We start from the raw sequence: 22,316 nt of genomic DNA, 5'->3' as shown, positions 1-22,316 counted from the left end.
AGGAGTTGAATGTACTAAAAATGCACCATGGTGGAATAATGATTGTAAAGTAGCTATAAAAGCAAGAAATAAAGTATTCACATTAAGCTCTGATCCTGTTTAAAAAGACTCAGGCAATATTAAGGAAAACTATTAAAGTACAAAAGCATATATGGTGGAGAGAATATTGCAGTAGTCTTGGATGAGAAGTACAATTATCAGAGGTGTGGGGTATGATTAGAAGAATGGCTAGTGTTAGAATGAGTTATGAATTACAAGTGTTAAAGTGTGGCGATATAGTAGCAGTCAACAACCTACAAAAAGTCTGAACTATTAGTCCAACAATACAAAAATATTCATAGTTTAGTTAATCTCTCCAAAGAGGCTTGGAACTCCTTAAGGTAGTGTTTGCAGCCCATTGTTGTTCAATATAATGATAAATGACATGTTCTTTCAGGTTGAACAAAGTGTAGGAAAATCGTTGTATGCAGATGATGGGGCATTATGGATAAGAGGCCAGAATGTGTCATTTGTTCAAAAGAAAGTACAGAATGCAGTATTTAAGGTAGAAAATGGGCAAATAAATGGGGATTAAAACTATCTGTTGCAAAAACTCAGGTAAATTGTTTCTCAAGACAGCAAAAAACCATATCACTTTCTTTAAAACTGTATGGGCAACCAGAGCAAGTAAAAACTGTAAGGTTTCTTGGGGTTTGGTTAGATGAAAAGCTGACATGGAAGACTCATCTGAATAAAATCATAGACAAAGGTAAAAAGGTTATTAATGTACTTTGTTGTCAGGGCAAGAGTGGGGAGTGAGTAGGAAATCAATACAAAATATATACTGGGCCCTCATGAGGTCTGTCCTTGATTATTGGTGTATAGCTTACATGTCGGCAGCAGAAAAAACCTCAAGACATTAGATGTGTTGCTGGAGCCGGCCCTCAGAATCTGTAGTGGATCATTTAGAACCTCATCTATACAGGTTGAAATGGGAGAAATGCTATTAAGCATTTGAAGAATGAAATAAATGATGGTATATTGGGTTAACATTCAGGGACAAATTGAATTACATCCTACAAAAAGTACATTATTAGAATGTTAGGAGCATGAGGAAACTAATTTCATAAGTTTTGCTTGGATAGCTGAGACAAAAGCCAGAATTATTGGATTAGATCAATTGCAATACTGTAAGTCAGTCCCAACCCCATATATTCCGCCATGGTTTTTTAATGTTGACCTCAGTATACAACAGGAGTTAAAAGATAACAATAATAATCTTCCAACAAAATGTATAGTCCAGAATTATTTAGAGAAACATTATAAAGAATCAATATTTTTATTTACAGATGGATCCAAAGACCCACAAACAGGTCATACAGGCGCAGCAGTATATATCCCAGTTAATTAATCTCATATTAAGAAAAGAATAACTAATAATATATCAGTATATACAACAGAGTTAATTGCAATATTAATTGGCCTGCAGTAGATTAAGGAAAATGACATATATAATGTAGTAATTGCATCAGTTTTTCATCACTTTAAAGTATAAGATCTGGAAGGTCATCATTCAGAATGGATATTCTTAATATACTCTGTAAGACATATTATATTAAAATGATGGGCATATCTGTATTTTTCATGTGGGTTCCCGCTCACGTAGGTGTGGAAGGAAATGAAAAGGTGGACATGCTGGCCAAACAAGCTCTCAGAATTAGTGAAGTAAGTCTAGAAGTCCCATTGAGTAAAGCAGAAGCTAAAATCATGATAAGAACGTATGCACAATCAGTATGATAACATTGATACAGGTAGACATCTATATAATTTACATAATCGGTAAATCGGTGCTGGGAGGAGGGAGAACAGTAATTGTAGGGAAGGAAGTATTATAACTCAGATGAGAATAGGTAATACTGGACTCAACCATACTTTACATAAAATAGGTAAACTAACAACTAGGCAATGTATACACTGTAATCAACAAGAAACAATAGAACATGTTTTATTCCACTGTAGTAAATATAATAAAGAGCGAAACTATCTTATTCAATTAGTTAAAGAGCAAACTTCAGGATTTCACATTGGCAGGTTTATTAGGAAATAAATCTTGTGAGGTATATGACGATATAATTAAATTTATTAAAGAAACCCAGTTAAAGAAAAGAATATAGAGATAATATCAAAAGAATGAATTATTAGCCATCCCATCCCCCATTATTATAAATGTGTTTTTATTTATGTGTTATTATTTTTATTATGTGTTATTATTTTTTATTTTATTTTTTATTCCTCTCCCCCCCTCTCCTCAATATTTCCTCCCCCTCCCCTATTTTTTTTTTCCTCCCCACTTCAGTTATTATTCAACTAGTTCCATACTCCATTCCAGTCGGTGGCGGTAATGCACCTTTAAGTCCGCCAGTAAAACCCAAAGAAGAAGAAGCTCAGGGTCAGTTTAACTGGCAAGCGAGTGTGCTGTGGCAGAGCGGTGAGCAATTCTTTTAAGTGGGTACTAGTATACAGTGGTTACGTTTGACTTTTTTTCCTTTGATTTGTTTTTTTTTTTGTGTTATATATATTTATCTTTATATTTGATTTGTTGGTTTGATCCTTTGTATTTTTGTATATATATTTTTGTACAATATTTTGGAGCTGTATTTATATTTCTTGCACTGGACTTTATCCTCCAGATTTTTTTAATAAATACCACCTTTTTTTTACACGTCCGGGTCAGGCCATTGTGTTTTGGATTTTTGCCATTTTTTTTTTTTTTTGTGGTGTTCAGGCCTCCCACGCCTCCTAGTGGGCCCACTCTGGGTTCACAACAACGCAGTATTGTTAGTGCAGTAAAATTAGCTGTAAATATTTTTGTACATTGAACAAATTGAAAATGTGTTCCTGGCACATGCACAAAGCAGTGATGACAGTATACAAATAGTCATGACTGCGCTGTGCTGCAAATACAGAACAGAATATATATTTCTATTTAACCAATATAAGAAAGTTCCTATAGATTAGTTTTTTTCACTATGATAAAGGGCCATGCAAATAAACATCTTTCTCTTTCAGGCTGATGACCAACAGACTCATGTCGGAGTTTAATATGAAGGGCCATGGGTCAAAAAAGGGTTTCCAGTCCACAGCCCTGTACGCCACCATAATAAGTATGTTCTGGTATTACTTTGACAGTTTTATGGGCTTTATAATTATGTTGTGAATTCATCAATTTGTTTTGGCCGGTATTACGGCTCTTTTACAGGTTTTGCTGTAAATGTCAAAACCATCTATTATTGTGCCAGAGCAGCTTCACTTTAATTTGTTTAATCAAGTCTTTTATTACAATGAGCCAGACAGGCTTTCCGAACTTAATATTTTCAACACTAAAATCGCGCATCAGATGGACAATGAACTTTGTAGTTTTTGTTAAATTCGGTTGTATAATACAATGTAATGCAATATAATATAATGCAATATAATATAATACATTTAATACAATGTAATTCATATAATATAATACAGTTAATATAATATAATACAATATAATTATTAAAATATTAAATAATTAATATAAACAATATAATATAATTAATATAATATTTAAGCGTACTCTGGATTCATGCTTGGAATTTACCTAAAATTACATATATTTTTAAAATATAAAATGAACAGGCAGTGTTTGTGGAACAACAGTTTTGGGAGGGAACCAGGGAACTTTGCGAGGTAACGCAAAAACAAAAAATATGTATATATTTTCCTCCAACCCAGTTTTTTCTCCCACCCATTTTTAATGTGTTTGGGGATGCGATATATTCGCTGTCATTGCACAATTTTAAAGCCTTTTTGATTAAATCTTTAGTGCGTGCCTGCAATAAAAATAGACGCAGTAAAACTAGATTGAAACAAAAAGGCTTTAAAATTGCACAATGACATATCACATCATCACACATATGGTGTCCAGGAAGGAAAGTGGTGGGGAAAATGGGTGGGAGAAAAAAAAAACTGTGGGAAAAAAAAAATAAAATATATATATATATATATATATATATATATATATATATATATATATATATATATATGTATATGTATATGTGTGTGTGTGTGTGTATATATATATATATATGTATGTTTATTTATTGTTAGTTTTTTTTTTTTTTTAGCTTTTGCGTTACCTCGCAATGTTCCCTCGCAAAACAATTGTTCCACCAACATAGCTTTTCAATTTATGTTTTAACTTATGATGATGCAGGCTGGTTTATAAAGGCAAAATGGCTAATTACATGATTGCATTACAACAGAGAGTCAGCGATGTAATCATGACTGATGCTGTCCTGTTTACACCGGTTAAAAAGATGCGTTTATTCGATCGAATTGCAGGTAATTTATAGATCAAATTATAATGCAAAGATCAGGAAATTGTCACGTGGAAAAAGATTACCCAAAAAGTTTTTTTTATAGAATAAAATGTACACACAAATGGCAGCCGTTCTTAAAAGACGCACATACAGTTTATATGATAAAGTGACTTTTTGAGTTGTATGCTTGGCAATTGGCAACTGTTAACATCAAAATTAGAAATGTATGTTACTTTGTATAAATGTATTAATGTGAGGTCTAGTTACTGTGAAACTAAAACAGGTCATGGATACGTTTTATTACGTGTTTGAGGCCATATTTATTTTAAATACAAAAGTCAGTACTTCAATTTTTACCAGAGTCGTTTGTATGTGTGTACTTTTGCCATCTCTGTCCACTTAAAAATAAAAAAAATATTATAAATGTGCGTTTAATGTAGTCAAAACAGCATTTATTGTTTGAATTTTACGTTAATTTAAAGACAAGACTTTGTAAAAATAACAAAGCCTGTGATCGTACGGATGCACGCAATAACAGAAACAGCTGAGAGCTTTTTTTTTTTTTGTCATTGCAGCTGCAAATGTGGGACAAAACAGCCACAGACCACATAATTTACAGGGCCGTGGGAGACCACCTCAAACATGCACCTGGACGGTCTGGTGATGACAGACGCATAGCTGAAAAAAACTAAGCTGATGCTTTTTTTTTTTTTTTGTTGATGTTTATTTGACCAATAAATATTTTGTTGTTAATTGTGTCTGTTGTCCTATTTTAAGAGCAAATAGGCTAATAAAATAGTAGTCTTGTGTGGTTTCTTTCTTTTCAAACACTCACATACAAGTGTCACAAAGTGCTCTGTCTCTCTTTTCATATTGGGCCAATAAAATCGTTCACTGATTAAATTGAGAGTCCTCTCCGTTCCGAGATGTCCCATCTCCTGATGCAACTCCTTGTAAACTGTCTGATGGTACTCCTTGGGTAGAATTAACTGGTTTGTATTTCCTGCTTTCCTATACAAGACTCCATCATCACTCATGCGCAGACGTGTCCACTGTTTCAGCAGGAGTCTGACATCATACAATTCTTTTCTTAGTCTATGACCAAAAGGACGAACGTTACTCTTTTTGTACTCCAGGACACGGCTAATGACAGGATCTTCCTGTTGGGACTGCCTGATCTGTTCCTGAGAGAGACACAGATTAGTGGGATTTCATCTTCTACCAGATGGACAGCTTGTAAGTCAATTCCACTTGTCCACAGAGAAGTATCCTCAAACATCAACATAACTCCCTGCATGGTAGCACTTATCACATTTGGTTTGTTTCCTCTGTGCACAGTTTCATGTACCTGGAAATGTCCAGTGGCATTATTGACAATCCATCTGCATCTGTATTACATCTCCCTGGCCGATATTTGATGGTAAAATTGAAATCGGTCAGCTCTGCAACCCAGTGGTGTCCCGTTGCATTAAGTTTGGCTGTTGTCAAAATGTATGTGAGTGGATTATTGTCTGTGTACACTTCAAAGTGTGGAGCATGAAACATAATCTCTGAAGCGTTCACAGATAGCCCACTTAAGAGCCAGAAACTCAAATTTTCCAAAATGCATGTAATAGTTTTTCTCAGGTGGTTTGAGTGTTCTTGACCCATATGCAATCACTGACATCTTCCCTTTCTGCTTCTGATAAAGGACTGCTCCCTTGCACACACTTGTGCGGACTGAGTTTAACTCCATGGTTTTGATATCTCTGGAGGAGTGTGCGAATATGACTCAAGTGATCATCAAAGGAGGCACTGTGAACCAGATTATCATCCAAGTACAGCTGACATATCACATCACGCAAATCCTCCAGACAACCCTCCATGTTTCTGTGGAATTCGGCTGGAGCTGAGCTAAGGCCAAGCGGGATCCTCTTCCACTCAAATAATCCCCAGGGTGTTATAAAGGCTGTTAGTGGTTGACTTTCAGCATCAAGAAATCCTTGGTGGTATTCTTCATGGTTCAGAAGATCTACTGTCACTGGGTAAAATGTCTTTATTAGTTCCAGTTGGCCTAGTCTGAGTTGGGGCATGTGTGACTGGGTATTTTGCTGTATTAGCAATGGCAATTGGTACTCTTACAGTCTTCCCATCTCCAACTCTGATAACACCTTCCTGTATTTCCAGGCCCTCTGATAACATTGATGGTTTACATGGAACAAACAGCAGACTTTGTTCTTGGGATTGTCCCCCAATGTGCGCTTGTGCATAAATTGTGGTAATTTGTCCTGCACTGAGTTTAATCTTTTGTTTCCCCACACGCACAGTTCCAACAGTCACATTCAAATTTACAGTCTTCAGCAGATTAAGCAGTTAAGCATCGCCTTTCTTGTCGATATAGAGAATCCTTTGCTCACCCTCTGAACCATGCTGAATAGTGAACCCTGTTTTTCCCACCTGCCAATTATCTCCTCAATGACATTGTAACCGATGATGGGATTTTCAGCTACTCCAGCATTACTCACCACCAGCATAGGCACTTGTAAGGTTTCTTCGGGGCCTGCAATATTACTCAGTCAGAGGCTAACTTCTACCCAGCCATCAAAGGGGATTTCTGTGTGATTTGCAGCCAATCCAGTGAGTGTTGCTGGTCCCAGGAGCTCTTTAATTGGTCTGACAATGGTGTGTGATAAGTATTGTTTTCTCCAGTCAGCGTTGATAATACTAGCTTGGGCTCCTGTGTCTCATAAGGCTTCAACTGTGATGTTATTTAGCTGACAACAGAACAGACACCTTTTTCCAACAATGTTTAGCAGCATGGATGTGCACAGTGAATTCCTAATCAAATTGGCTGCATCTTGGTGAGTAACAATGTCATTATACTTACTGGTTTGCCCACTCTGTTCAATTCTAGGTGTCTACCACACATCTGAGATAGCTGATATTGACGATATGGACTACTGGGAGGTCCAGTTCAGCAGTCCCCTCCTGTTTCCCGACATTAATCTGCGTTGATGACAGCCCCGTGACAGATGTCCATCTTGGCCACAGAAATAACTGCCTGCATTCCTCACCCTTCTGAGCCTCTTGACGTGAAAAACAGCCTTTGAACCTCTTTTCCATCTGTATCAGGGTGACAGGAGGCTGAAACTGGGGTCTGGTTGCTTCCATTGTCTCTTTGAATACTTTAGTCATTTCCATGATGTCTGCTCCGAGCTGTTCAATTGATTTGGTGGTGTTACTGTTAATATCTTTGCTCTGTCCTTGTTTCTTCTTATCTTTACTAGGGAAATTCTCTTTGGTCACTGTATCTCTCCTTTCACTTTCAGAGTCTACTTCACTGCTTACATGTCGCTCAGTGTCGCAAACATACTCTACTACTTCACTCAGTTTAAAAGGCTTTGGTGTCACTACTTTTTTTTAACTTTGCTTGTCTCTCCAATTCAAGATTAGCAGCTTCCCCGATTTTCTCAATTAGCACTTCATCCATTACTTTGGGATCACTGAGGTATGGTTTAACTTGAAACTTAACTGCATCACTTAAGAGCCCAGTTTCCACAGAGCGAAGACATTTTTGTTGAATGAGCTCAGGGCTAAACTGTTTGCCATCCTGCTCATCTCCAGATGCCCAGAGCAGTTCAATGGCTCGAAACAGGAAACTTTGAGCAGACACTTTGGGATCCTGTGAGATGATATCCCTATATATGTATCCCTGTTCATGAGCCTGTGCAGCAGATCGGATAATGAGTCTATTTTATAGTGCCCCCTGAGGATGGTCCTTAATGTGGAAAGTGTGAGGTCTCGTTTTATCTCAAGACATTCTCGGAGAGGAAGGCTTGGACTCACAGCTCTGATGACAGCTTCAATAATTTCAGCCTCTGCATACCCCTTTCTCACTCCTGATTTGATTTGGTTGTTGAGAATTGTGTAGGATAATTTTTCCTTCTGTCCAGCCTCTCCAATCTGTCCAAAGACTCGAAATACCCTCCTCAGAGTAACTTCAGGAACTGGATCATGTTGTGTGGTTGGTACTTTATCATTTCTTTCATTACTTTCCCCCTTAGAGTTTACTTCAAGTTGCTCCATCTGTTCCTCTAACACACGACGAGCATTTGCTTGTGCCTGTTGTAATTCAGCATACACTTGTCTTAGCTGTTCCCTCTTACGCCCTATTCACACGAGGCTTCAGCGTCAACGCTTGACAGAGGGCGTGTCTGAAGTTGGAGCTGAAACGATCGTCATAGAAGCGTCAGCCAATGAAATTCAGTCAGCAATAGGCCACTGTCTGAGCTGGTGTATTTGCATACAGCGATCTGATTGGCTGACGCTTCTGTCGGCGCTTGAAAAGTTGAGCTGGTCCCAACTTCTGCAGCGAGGAACGCTTCTGAAGCGGCGCCGACGGATCCACAATGCAGTTCGGCAACGCCTGACGTCACCCATTCAAAGTGAATGGGAAGCGTTGACGCTGACGCCCCGTGTGAATAGGGCGTTAGAAAGAGTAACTGGTGAAGCTTCGAGCTCAGTTGGTTTCTTTAGGGACTCTATGAAATCCAGAAGTATATTGAGACTGTCTACATACTGCTCCTCTTCTAAACTTTCCTCTATTTCATTAAGTGTCCCCTCTGCTAGTCTGATTAGTGCCCGCCTCGTTTGGCCTGAGAAACCCTCACCTGCTGGCGCACTACACTTGAGGTGGTAGCACACTTTTAAAGGGTCACGAAACACCCAAACACATTTTTTTGAGCTGTTGACAGTCGTATATGTGTCCCACACTGCTAAAAACACTATTAGGACACCTATATTTCACTAATACGTGTAAATTGGTTGTTTTTGCTTTATTTCAAGCAAATTCGTACTTCCGGTTTGAAACAAATTTTTGAAGCTGCGTCACGGTCATGACATAATAGCCTGTATTCCAGCTTGCAGACTGGGCGTCTGTGCCAGAGTGTGTCTTATTACGTCTTACAGCATGCTGCATTAATGCATGAGTAAGGCTTGGTTCAAACCAATCAGCGCGCTCTATTGTGCAACTTCATTAATATTCATTACTGTCACAGTGTTTAGACGACAGAGACGCCACGTTGTGTTGGCAAAACAAGCGTGAAGTGTTGCTTTTATAGTTTGCTGCAGTTAAGTTTTGTTTTCATTTTTTCTCTGTGAGAGCTCAGAGTCACGTGTGGATTAACAGTGTACGCGACGCTCGACAACAATACGTGTCTAAGGAGGATTATTGTTTACCTGAGAGCTGTTCTCATCTGCAAACGCTGAGATCCGGATTCGCTTGTAGTCTCCTCTTAATAAAGACGCGGCTCTAGTTGCTGGTGATTGTCCTGTCTCTACAGATTTGGTAAGTGAGCGACCAGTGCTCTTTGTTTATTCAGTTTGTTCGTATCTAACAAACTATTGCACAGAGTCTAAACATGTAAGCACTACAACCAAACTTTAACCTCATGTAGGATTTTTACCGCATTTTGTGACTGGAATAACCCAAGCGGCTTTCTGACGCTACCTGTCCAGTGCATCAAAGTTTCCGGGAAATGCCGGGAGTTTTTTTTCTCTCATTCGCCGTGCGGTATCAAACATTGCATGAAAAATACACGCTTACAGCAGTTCCTCGAATCAAATATCTCGTTTTTCGCGAGGGACATGAATGAATTCTCTGAATGAAAGACAGTTAAAGTCCACCATTTAATAATTTAGCAAATAATTCGACAACAGATGCCCATGTAGTCGAGTGCCCAAATAGACACTCCCACACCGTGCCTCTTTTTTTTTCTCCGACACTCCCCCCTAAACAGAGCTGGACACGCCCACTTTTCTGGCTTTTTCCAAAGTAGAGGTGTGAAAACACCCTGCTGAAACGAGAGGGTTTCATGGCCCTTTAACAGTTCAGACTTCTCTATTGTCAAAAACTTGAAAGTGACACAGTCTTGAAGTTGTTCAATTTTTTTTTATCTCTCTCTTTGATGGGGAATAGACAATGAATTTAATCTAGTTCAGTTGTATTCTAATTTTTTTTTTCTTCTGTAACTGCAATGTCTTTCTTTGTTTTTAGGTTCATTATAAGGAGGAGCTGTCTCTCACATCATCCAATCAGCAGCATCCTCCTGGCTGGCTCGCCACACACAGAAGAGGCGGGGTTTTCTGGTCCCACCATAATATTATTTTTATTGTTTGTCACACTGCAATCTGTAATAAAACCAAACAAACACACACACAATGAGATGTTTTAGTGTTTCAGTGCTGGCAGTGTGGCTTCTTCATGCATGCGTGAAACCAATGAACACAGAAACACTTATATAAACACTCAAATATAGAATTATCAATAAACAATGGCAATGAATAGACACTGACTCGATGCATTTCTCCACACAATATACATTACCAATACCAGAGTAATAGTCATTAAACTCTAAACTCTTACTGCATAAACAACAAACAGTAACTATTTTAAATAACTTTATTATCTACTAATTACTTTATAGTTTACTTTTATTATTTAAATACTCTTTAACATTGATGTATTATAACTGTATTAACCCACACTACTGTTTTAAAAGGTAAACTCATACTTAATAAAGCTTGTTAATCTATATGTACATCATATTTATATGTATATTATATTTATATAATAACACAAGGCCTCTATCACTGCGATCTCCATTACAGACGTCGGCCTCATGTCTGTCGCGATTACGCTGATGTGGTTATTTTATACATATAAACATACATAAACGATCCTCAAACACATTATTTACACTGCTAAACACATACTAAACATAACATTTGATGCAACATCATACATCTTACCTCTAATAAAACCAAACAAACACACACAATGAGATGCTATGATATGTGTTCAGTTCTGGCAGTGTGGTTTCTTCATGAATGCTTGAAACCTACTTCGGCTCACGTGTTGCTCACTAATTGTCCCCTATTGTCACTCGCCAGTACATACAGATTAAAATGATGATGGGCATCAACACATTAAAACTAACCTGAACTTATTGCAACAATCTTACTAAATAATGACTAATCCACGCAAACATAACAGCTATATATAAAAAATCAAATTAAACAGATGACTGCTACAAATCCATACCTCTACACACAGGAGAAAATGTTTTGCTGCATTCATGTCATGTGTGAAACGTTTTGTCCAAACTCTGTAGACACTAATCAGATCTTTACAGTTTCTCTCCAGTGTGAATCTGCTTCTGTTTTCAGAAGTGTTAACTGATTAAACCTCTAGTCACAGTGTGAACACTTGTACGGTCTCTTCAGTGTGAATCGTCTGGTGCAGTTTCAATTTTGGAGCTGTAATAAAAGTCTTCTTACACGCAAAGTACATATACTCTTTCACACCAGTGTGGATCTTCATGTGTTTATTAAGCTTTGCTAACTGGTTGAAACTCTTCTCACATTGAGTGGATGTAAATGGTCTCTCTCCAGTGTGGGTCTTCATGTGTTTATTAAGGTCTGATGAGTTGCTGAAACTTATCCCACACCGAAGCTGCGGTCACACTAGAATTTGAGCTTTCGAAATTCTGTTGTATGGCGCTGCGAAAAAGGGCGGGATTAAACGAGATGATTAAGCATTAAAAAAGTGAGCGATTGGTCCATATTTTACATTTCTGTCCAGGGAGGTCATGTTAACCATCTTCTATTGGTCTCACAAAGTCAAGTAAAGCGATTTGGCAGGTCAGAGTTCCCCAAGCTTAAACTTTGCAACGCAGTGAACTGCGAAACTTGATGCACAAAATTGCATTTCCCGTCTGATGCATTCACGTGTGTATGAATTGATGTCTATGGGGAGAAAAGTCCAGTGTCACCATGGCTTAAGTGCAAATGAATGGTTACTCTGAATGGTGTGGCTCATCATGTGTTTATTAAGGTGTGATGAGCAGCTGAAACTCTTCCCACACTGAGTGCATGTAAATGGTTTCTCTCCAGTGTGGATCCTCATGTGTTTATTAAGGTCTGATGAGCGGCTGAAACTCTTCCCACACTGAGTGCATGTGAATGGTTTCTCTCCAGTGTGGATCCTCATGTGTTTATTAAGGTCTGATGTGTTGCTGAAACTCTTCCCACACTGAGTGCATGTGAATGGTTTCTCTCCAGTGTGGATCATCATGTGTTGTTTAAGGTGTGATGAGCGGCTGAAACTTTTCCCACACTGAGTGCATGTAAATGGTTTCTCTCCAGTGTGGGTCTTCATGTGTTTATTGAGGTCTGATGAGTTGCTGAATCTCTTCCTACACGGAGTGCATGTGAATGGTTTTTCTCCAGTGTGAAATCTCATGTGTAGATTAAAGGATGATGATTGGATGAAACTCTTTCCACACTGAATGCATGTGAACGGTTTCTCTCCAGTGTGGATTCTCATGTGAATCTTAAGATTGCCTTTTCTTCCAAAACTCTTTCCACACTGAGTGCAGGTGAAACGATTCTTGCCCCTCCTTTTTAAAATACCATCAGTCTGTAAATGAGTTTTTTCCTCAATTTTGACATGATGTTCCTCCTCTTTACTCCCCCCATTCTCTTCAATTAGGTCTGAAATAAATGAATAAAACATAAGTTTTCATTAGTTTTAAAAACTCTCATCAAATACTGAAAAGTGAGAAGACACTGGAAACATTGGCTACACACACTGCAATTTTGATGCACATTAAATTTGGAATAAATCAAATCATATTTTGTTTGGTCCATTAAAATGTACACATTTAAGCAGATTCAATTCATCTTTATTTATCTAGTGCTTCTACAATCTAAATTATGTCAAAGCCACTTAACATAGAAGTTATAGTAAATTGTAACTGTGTCAGTCCAGTTTTCAGACTTTCTGACATAATTGATCATAAAAGTCAATTTGGTCATATTGATAAGACACAGATTTGAAAGCTGTAAATGGCCTATTTTTATTCGTAAATATTCACAATTACAACAAAATGTTTTTTTTTTTTTTTTATGTGTTAAGCAGACAGGGAATACTTGTTCATTCTGTGCCTGACTGGTTAATGCATCAGAAAAAACGTTCTGGGGTAACAGCTGACCAAACAGCTGAATATTTGCCTCGCAGACATGAGACATACCTGTCCAGCATCTGCATAAAGGCTGGAATGTGCACCTTTCCCCTTGTGTGCTGTTGGGTTATTTTCATCCATTCTGGGATGATTTTGAGGCTTAATTTGGCCAAAACTTTCTGTGTTTCAGCACACGGACTAATATTTGGGGACATCTTATCTTTGACATATTTTGGGAAAATGCTTTGAAATAAAAAATAAAAACTCAATTCCCCTCTGGGCAATTACTCCCTTTTCTTTATATTCATGGCTGTTTTTTTTCTCTATTGGCCTGTATTATAACAACATTTTTATTGCAAAGCCATGACAGCATATAATCATGCATTTATGATTGTTGGTGTTTTCTGTGATGACAGTCAACATTGTTTAATTGGTCTCCACCCATGGGACGGCAAAAGAAAATGGGTGAAAGTATAAAGAAAGAGGAGGAGAGTTAAAGAGGGCAGCATTGTGTGGTGTGCAGAAGAAAGAGAAGTTAACTGAAATGTTGGAGTGCGGGGAAACGAGTAGAGAAACCGGGTCGAGACAAGCAGTGAAAAACTTAACGACTGGCTGTGAGAAACACTGTGTCTTGTTACTGAAGTGCTTGTGATGTCTGTAAATGAGTGTGTCACCAAAGACTTTAGAGCAGTGTGTCTGGAACAAAATCATCTTACCGATTCATCTCACTGGCATGAAGTCAGTAGCCGACAGTAGCGGCTGGGGTCGTAGACGCCCTTAATCTTCACATCCACACCTCCACATTGCCATTCCCCTCTCATTTCCATTGACCCCTTCACTCCATTGGTTAGAAGCAAAAGGTATTTTTTTTTTCTTTCCCCAAATTCTCATTTTATTTCTCTTGTTTTGTTTTTCATTGTACTATTATTCATTATTTTTTCCCCATTTTCAAATCTGATGAATCTGCTGGCCTAAAATCATTTGCATTTTTTCCTTTCACTTTCATTTGAGTTATAAATGGTGAGTGTTTTGTTTTTCATTGTGATTATTGTTATATTGTTTATTTTAGACTTCCAGCTAGAGTGGCACCATGTAAAGACACAAACTGTTGAGTTCCTCACGTGAAACTTAATGTTTAATATTGCTCTTCTCCTAAATACTGTTACCTTAAACCTACCTATACTGGAAATTAAGTGTTTATCAGTGTCGGAGTCAGGCTGTTCTGAGCGTAATTCAACTTGAATCAGGATGAATATAGGCCGAAGCAACTGTAGGGAGGCTAAATCCGCTACTAGCCTCTATGCTAATGCTAACCTCGAAGAGCAAGCTGCATCTAAGAAAGCTCCGGCGAGTGATAACAGCGTGGTCCGTCAAGCTATTGATGCACTAAAGGGTGGATTGATTGCTTAAATTGAAGAAAAGGCCGTTGCACAGTCAAATGAACTTTGGAATCAAATTGACCAGCTTCGGACAGAGTTAGGCAATGCTGTGGAGCACATTAACGACAGAGTGGAAGCAGCTATCTGGTCTGGAGTCTGTGTTGGGTGGATACTCTGAATCTCTTACTACACTGGAAAGAGTTTAGTATCTTGAAAAAGGAGCTGGCTCTGCTGAGAGGCCGAAGCGAGGATCTTGAAGAGAGGTCTCACCACTCAAATATCCACATTACAGGAGTTAGAGAGAAGAGGAGCACGGCAGATACATGACAGAATTTGTAGCTGGCCTCTTGAAAGATAACGTGAACCTTGAGAAGATTCCACTTCTGGACTGGGCACACCGCACTCTAAGCAGCAAACCAGTGGACAACAAGGAGCCGTCACGCGCCCTCGTGATTAAATGCCACTACTTTTCCGAAATATAGGATAGGTTGAAAAAGCCATTAAATTGAAGGAAATCACGACAGTACACTGGGCTGTCAAAGACAATACAAATGTTAATGTCACTCAGCAGTTATGTTTTAAATGACCACTATAGCATGTTTGTTGCTGTTATTCCTAGTTCTCAAGTATATTTAGTCAATAATGTGGTAGCTTTTTAGTAAAACATCAAGAGCTGTTCAAATTGTTTTGTTTTATATGTGAGGTCCCACAAATGTCAGCTAGTTAAAGAGTGTGAGTAGCTGAAGGTGTGTGCAAGTTTACATGCAAGGTTTCAATATTGTGTTGTTTTGTGTTTATAAGTGTGTGTGCAATCACCCCTTTTTTCTTATTTATTATTTCTCTCTTTTTTTCCCTTCCTCTCTCTTCCACACATCCCCCTACATACAAAACCCACAGATACCTTTCGGATGTTTCTGATGTTTTCGACAACCCTCCATAAAATAGGTGAAGTGAAGACAAACTTTACCAGTTGGAATGTGCAGGGGCTAAATCACCCAGTGAAACGAAACAAAGTGTTCGCATATCTTGAATTAAAATCTGATATTGTATATTTACAGGAGACACATCTGTTAAAAAAAGACTATTCTAAACTTAATAGAGGAGGCTATACACAAAGATATATTATTCTAACTTCAATAGCAAAAGTAGGGGTGTTGCTGAACTAATACATAAGAATGTACAGTTTTACATTTAGTCATTTAGCAGATGCTTTTATCCATAGTGACTTACAAATGAGGACAAGGAAGTAATTTACACAACTATAAGAGCAAAGAAGTGCTGTAGGCAAGTTTCAGGTGTGTAAAGTCTAAGAAGGAAAGCATTATTAATGTAAGAATATATATATATATATATATATATATATATATATATATATATATATATATATATATATGTTTTTTTTATTTATTATTAATATTTTTTTGTACAGTTAGTGGTATAGCTAGAGAGGCAATTGCAGATTAGGAATTGAAATGGAGACTAAATAGTTGAGTTTTTAGTCGTTTCTTGAAGACAGCAAGTGACTGCCGTTCTGATGCAGTTAGGAAGTTCATGGTGAACGATGATTTTGGCAGACGATGATTTTGTAAAATTTATTGATGCTCAAATTGATTCTTGATTTCTTCCTTGAGACAAACGAATCCCGGAGATAAGTTATAGCATCCTATGGGATACTCAGAAAGCATATATAAGAGGACAGATTATTTCATATCAAGCTAGTGAAAATAAAAGAAAGTCAAAACGGCTTACAGAGATTATGAATAAAATTAATACAATTGATCAGCTACTCTCAACATCACCGTCCGAAGAGCTCCATAAGAAAAGACTTCTTCTACAAGTGGAATATGACTCCTTGACAAGTGAAAATGCAGAGGATCTCCACATAAGATCACGCCAGATTCATAATGCACATGGTGAACGAGCTGGCAGGTTATTGTGTTACCAACTGACACAATCAGCAGCTGGTTTTATAGCAGCAGTTAGTAAGGATGATGGCAGTATTATTACTGATCAACAGGGAATAAATGACCATTAAAAAACTTCTATAAAACTCTTTACAGCTCTGAGGTAAACGAAATTGAACATATTGAGAGCTTTTTAATTATTTAGAATTGCCATCCCTCTGATTCAGATCAGTTGGCATTAGAAGGAAATATAACACCTTCTGAAATTGAAAATGCAATAAAAAAACGAAAACCGGAAAAGCACCAGGCCCCGATGGCTTCCCTTCCAAGTTTTATAAGAAGTTTACTGCTAAGCTAACACCCCTGTTGTGCAAGGTATTTGCTGAAGCTCTTGTCTTGGAATCACTCACCCCCTCCATGACATCGGCTATTATAACAGTACTTCTTAAAAAGGATAAGGATCCACTTAAATGTGGATCTTATCGACCAGTCAGCTTATGGCCCGTTTCCACTGAGTGGTACGGTTCGGTACCGTACCACTTTTTCAACACTCTTTCGAAAGGGTAACCAAAAACAAGAAAGGGTACCAAAAGGTGGAGCTACACGCACAGCCGAACGCTAATTGGTTACAGAGATACGTCACGAGCTCATGGAGCTAGACAGAATGTAAACAAAGGATCCGCCATGTTCTAATACACAGCCAAGAAATTACATGGATATACTATATGCATATAATAACAACGAGCCATGGATGACCCAAGCTCAAACAAACCTTGTCGTCGTCTTGACAAAGCCAAACGAGACATGACGATGTGGTCAACCCTTCCTTTATCTTTTGACTAGGATGATCAATTTCATTAAAATGACAATACTACCAAGATTTCTGTTTCAGTCCGTGCCTGTTTTTATTCCCAAGTCATTTTTCAAGGAGTTAAATAATTGTATTTCTACATTTCTCTGGGATAAGAAAATTCCTCGCAAAAGAAAGTAATTCTTGAAAAGAAAAAAGGAATAGTATGGATTGGCAATGCCAAATTTTTTATACTATTATTTTCGGCCAATTTACACAAACTCATATTCTGGTTATCCAACATCTGTAATGATGAGGCCCTACTTTGTTTACTGATGGAACAGCACACGTCTAATCCAGTGTCCTTACACTCACTACTTTGTGCCACGATTCTAGGGAGTAAACAATATTTTACGAATAACCCATTTATATTAATGAATCACTCAGAATATGGTCACAATTCAGACTTCACATTAATAATAAACAAGCATTGCCTTCTTCTCCCATTTTGTTAAATCCGTTATTCCCTCCCTCTTTTATAGATTCAGCATTCCAATTATGGTCAATTATGGCAGTTAACTGTGTTAAAGACCAGGGGTCTGTTCTTTGTACGTGGATTACTCAGTTAGCTGGATTTGGATATTGACGATTTGACACGATCCAGGATCATTTCGTTCTTCAAAGCTGATCCAAGAGTTGTTGTCATAGCAACAGCTCTGCTAGCTTAAACCTGATCGGGAGCAGGTTCAATTCTTATAAACAGATTTAGATCGGCTCAGTTCAAGCAAATATAATACAGAAAGTATGTACCAAATTCTGATATTTTCCTACAGTAGGAGTTTTATACACTTGGGAAAAGAGTAAATATTTTTTAACTATATATATAAAGTTATAGTTATTAATAAAATAAAGGTATATATATTAATAAAACTTATGCAATCTGCATTCTCGAAAAGAAAGTACAAAGACTGCCACCTGGTGGTGCAAAGAGAAAACTTATTGATATGAACTTTTTAGATCGCTTAGTACAAATTGTGTATAATAAACATGCACAATATGTGACTTTTTTTAAAGCAATAATACATTTATGCTGTCATAAACATGTTTTGATAGTTAATATGCCAGTGATTTGATGCTTCACAATAGTTGCAGACGCCTTTACCAATATCAAAATGCTTTTGTAAACAACCAGTTATTCTTTACACCGATAAAAAAACCCGGCTACTATAATAAAGAAAATCTTTTCTAAATGTAGAACTAAATACATTGATTTGTATTGAAATGCATGATGAATACTCTTGACACATGAAAGTGTAAAGCCTGCAGCTCACAACAAATGTGGAAGGTTATTGTGTGTCATATTTAACAAGCCGTTTACTGCTAATTTGACGTATTTTTTGCTCACATGGATAATTGAATATTAATCAGATGATGTCATTACGCAGCTGTGCCGTCAGCCAATCGTTGCATTGCTGATCATGATTTCGAGGATCGATAGATCTGTCCTTCACAACACATGCAGCAATCTCAGATCAGTTTATCCAGACATTCTAATCTGATTCGCGAACTTGTTTGAACAACCAAATTAGCGAGAGATCAGTTATCGAGATAAAAAGATCCAGGATCTGCCAAATCATCTTAGATCATTTAAGCGAGATACGAAGAACGGACCCCAGGAATAATAAACAGCTACTTGCTCTACAAACAAGAAAAACAAGAAAATTAGAAATATGGCTTTGCAACAGGCGACACGGTGGCGCATTAGATAATGCTGTTGCCTCACAGCAAAAAGGTTGCTGGTTCAAGCCTCGGTATGGGTCAGTTGGCGTGTCTGTGGGGAGTTTGCATGTTCTCCCCGCGATCGCGTGGGTTTCCTCCGGGTACACCAGTTTTCCCCACAGTCCAAAGCAAATGAATTGGGTAAAGCTAAATTATCTGTAGTGTATGAGTGTGAATAAGTGTGTATAGATGCTTCCCAGAGATGGGTTGCAGCTGGAAGTGCATACACTGCATAAAGCATATGCTGGATAAGTTGGCAGTTCATGCCGCTGTGGCGACCCCAGATTAATAAAGGGACTAAGCCGAAAAAAAAACAAATTAATTAATGAATGACTTTGCAACATCAAGCAGCATTAGGCATGGGCCAGTATAAGATTCTGACGTATAAATAACCTTGAATAAAAATATCACGCTTTCACTGTACTGTGATTACTGCTCTAAAATATATTCTTTTTTTTTATGTCTGGGTAAAAAACAAAAAACTTTTTCCCTTTTGAACACAAAATATTTTCTTTTGAGAAACTTTGAAATTGATTTTGGAGCAAGTGAAATTTTGACTGAATTTGACTGAAATTTGACTGAAATTTTGGACTCATAAAGGGCTAAAGGCTAAGGAATTTTTCAAATGGCCCAAATGGAAAGATTTTTATTTGCCCCATCAAAAAAATATTATAATTTAATTAAACAGTAATATATATATATATATATATATATATATATATATATATATATATATATATATATATATATATATATGTATATATATATATATATATATATATATATATATATATATATATATAAATATATATATACATACAAATATATATATATACATACATACACACACACACACACATATATATATATATATATATATATATATATATATATATATATATATATATATATATATATATATATATTTCTTAATTGTGACATTTCTTTAAATTGTGTGTAATAACAAGCAAGCTTTACTTTACCTACTAAATCTATGCACAACAATCTGTCCAGGTCGATGTCCTCAGCAGTAAATACATGGAGCACATTTAAACAAATGTTGCTGTAGGGAAAATAATTAAACCATTATGATAAATAGAGTTAAAATGACCTATTTGAATAAAAAGTTGAAAGTTTTATTGAGTTGGATTGATGGTGATTGTATGGGTTTTGGCCAGATTGGGTAGCAAAACATGAACAAAGGAAAATTAAGACTTGTTTTAAAAGATTTAAGACCTACAACACAATATTTCAGTAAATTAAAGACTTTTTAATGCCTGAAAATTTGATTTAGCAATTTAAGACATTTTAAGACCCAGTAATTAGCCCTGCTAATTAGTTATTATAATAATGATGTAATTCTAGATACTATCTGTGAGAACTAACAACTACTAGAAACACCATAGTTTAAACCCATAAAGGAAATTATGGGTCATTAAAGGAATTGTGATCATTGTGACATATGCAAATGGAAAGTACTAAGCCAACACTATCACTACAATAGCAGACATCCTTTATGAGAACACTGTAGGTCAAATATCGTCAGCTCAGTTAAACTTTTTTAATTTATTGTTTTTATTTATTTTATGTAAGTGCTCAAGGACGCTTTACAAATGGTAGAGGAACAAGAAAAGCAATAAGGTAGAGAAAATGGGAGAGTAATAATACATAAAATAATGACAAAAGACATAAGAACAAGTATGAAAGAAACTCATTCCTGTCTTTCAATGAGTGCTTATGTTCATTCAGGAAAACTAGGCTGCACACTCAGGGCTGCAAGATGGATTAATTTAGTATTCTTATTATTAAAATATATCTGAATGACGATCTGAGTTGGTGTAAATATCTGAGTTGGTGTTTGAGAGTGAAAACCAACCTGTTTGTTCCTGCAGATCTTCCAGTTTGACAGTGAATGTTTCTTCAATCTTTACATCTTCACTCTCCTCTTTAATGAACGCCATCTTTATAACAGTGTGGAGATCAGTCGCTTCAGCAGGAGTTTTTCTCTGTGTTTGGACACTTTATCCTGTTTAAAATGAACAAAACAATAAAAATGTCCTGTTTAAAATGAATAAAACAATGAACAGAAACAAAAGTCTCTTCAATACTTGCTTCAACAGTTTTTTATGTTAAAGTAATTACCAAATAGAATTAGAAAAAAAAGAAAGTCAGAGCAAGAAACAATAGCCACAAATGAGCTGATTAAAACTAGTACTCCATTTCATAGAGGTAAAGTTGGTTTTATATTTGCATACTCTGACTTCCCCCTTAATAATATAATTCCATAAAGTATTATTTGCAAACTGTAAATAGTGAAGTTATATTAGCAGCCAATGACTATCAAAGTACAACATTGTTCACAATCAAATAAAGTGTTAATGTTGTTTAGAAGTCATACTTGCATGCTAATTCTGATCGAATATTCAAAGTAACATGGTAAACAATACAGAGACTTCTAAATGAACGAATGGGCGAATATAAAACCAACTTTACCTCTATCTCCATTTCTTATAGTGATGTATACTTAGAATGGAATGACATTATGCTATTTAATAAATTAAACCTTCATTAAAACCCTTATTACACACTTTACTGTTACTTCATTCAAACTTTATTCAGATATGTTCTTAATTGTTTAGTTTGTTTTATTTATATTATTGTCTGCTTGTAGCACTTTTTTGCCCAAGACAAATTTCCTCTTGGGGACAAAAAGTGTATCCTATCTTTATTCAAACAATAGACCTCATTACTGTGAGTTAAATAGTACTACGTTGCATAAAGGGTTAACATAACATTGCCAACAGCAGATACATAATTTAGCACTGATGAAAACCCTGAAACTTTAATCAATCGCTTTATATAAGGCTAAACGCTTTAAAACAAACCTTTTTGCAGTTGAATCACAGCGCGAGAGCGGTGCAGGCTTATGACGTCACAAGCCACGCCAAAATAAAAGTCTTATTTTATTAATTTATTTTTACCTTTTTTGCCACTTACTCTTAGTCATGACTTATTTTATATAGTTTTTCTCTGCGTTTGGACACTTTATCCTGTTAAAAAATAACAAAACAATAAAAATGTCCTGTTTAAAATAAATAAAACTATGAAGAGAAACAAAATAACTTCTCTTT

The 22,316-nt window shown here is 36.6% G+C and overlaps 1 protein-coding gene and 1 long non-coding RNA gene across 5 annotated transcripts; one reads left to right on the top strand and one right to left on the bottom strand.

The window, feature by feature from the left end:
- Positions 1-2,348: 2,348 nt before the first annotated feature.
- Positions 2,349-5,080, top strand: LOC108184043 (uncharacterized). Its single transcript, XR_001799121.4, has 3 exons — positions 2,349-2,467; positions 3,049-3,143; positions 4,907-5,080. It is a non-coding gene; the product is annotated as an uncharacterized lncRNA (long non-coding RNA).
- Positions 5,081-10,147: 5,067 nt separating this feature from the next.
- On the bottom strand, positions 10,148-22,121 carry LOC137491266 (uncharacterized). 4 transcript variants are annotated; one of them, XR_012402263.1, is made up of 5 exons: positions 22,071-22,121; positions 21,062-21,211; positions 20,169-20,248; positions 11,413-12,863; positions 10,148-10,499 (listed from the first exon to the last, which is right to left on the bottom strand). XR_012402263.1 is itself a non-coding variant. In XM_073947965.1 (4 exons), the coding sequence occupies exon 4, from the start codon at positions 12,694-12,696 to the stop codon at positions 12,139-12,141; it is 558 nt and encodes a 185-aa protein (XP_073804066.1). In that variant the 5' UTR covers positions 12,697-12,863; positions 20,169-20,248; positions 21,062-21,211; positions 22,071-22,121; the 3' UTR covers positions 10,451-12,138. The 4 variants fall into 4 exon arrangements, 2 of the variants coding, with proteins under 2 accessions (XP_073804066.1, XP_068076536.1); XR_011011164.2 differs by lacking the exon at positions 20,169-20,248; XM_073947965.1 differs by having other exon boundaries at positions 10,451-12,863.
- Between the last annotated feature and the right edge of the window lie 195 nt (positions 22,122-22,316).

Source organism: Danio rerio, chromosome 4 (genome assembly GCF_049306965.1).
Source record: "Danio rerio strain Tuebingen ecotype United States chromosome 4, GRCz12tu, whole genome shotgun sequence".
NCBI lineage: Eukaryota > Metazoa > Chordata > Actinopteri > Cypriniformes > Danionidae > Danio > Danio rerio.
The sequence above is the reverse complement of the archived record's forward strand: the minus strand, read 5'-3'. Positions and strand labels throughout refer to the sequence as shown.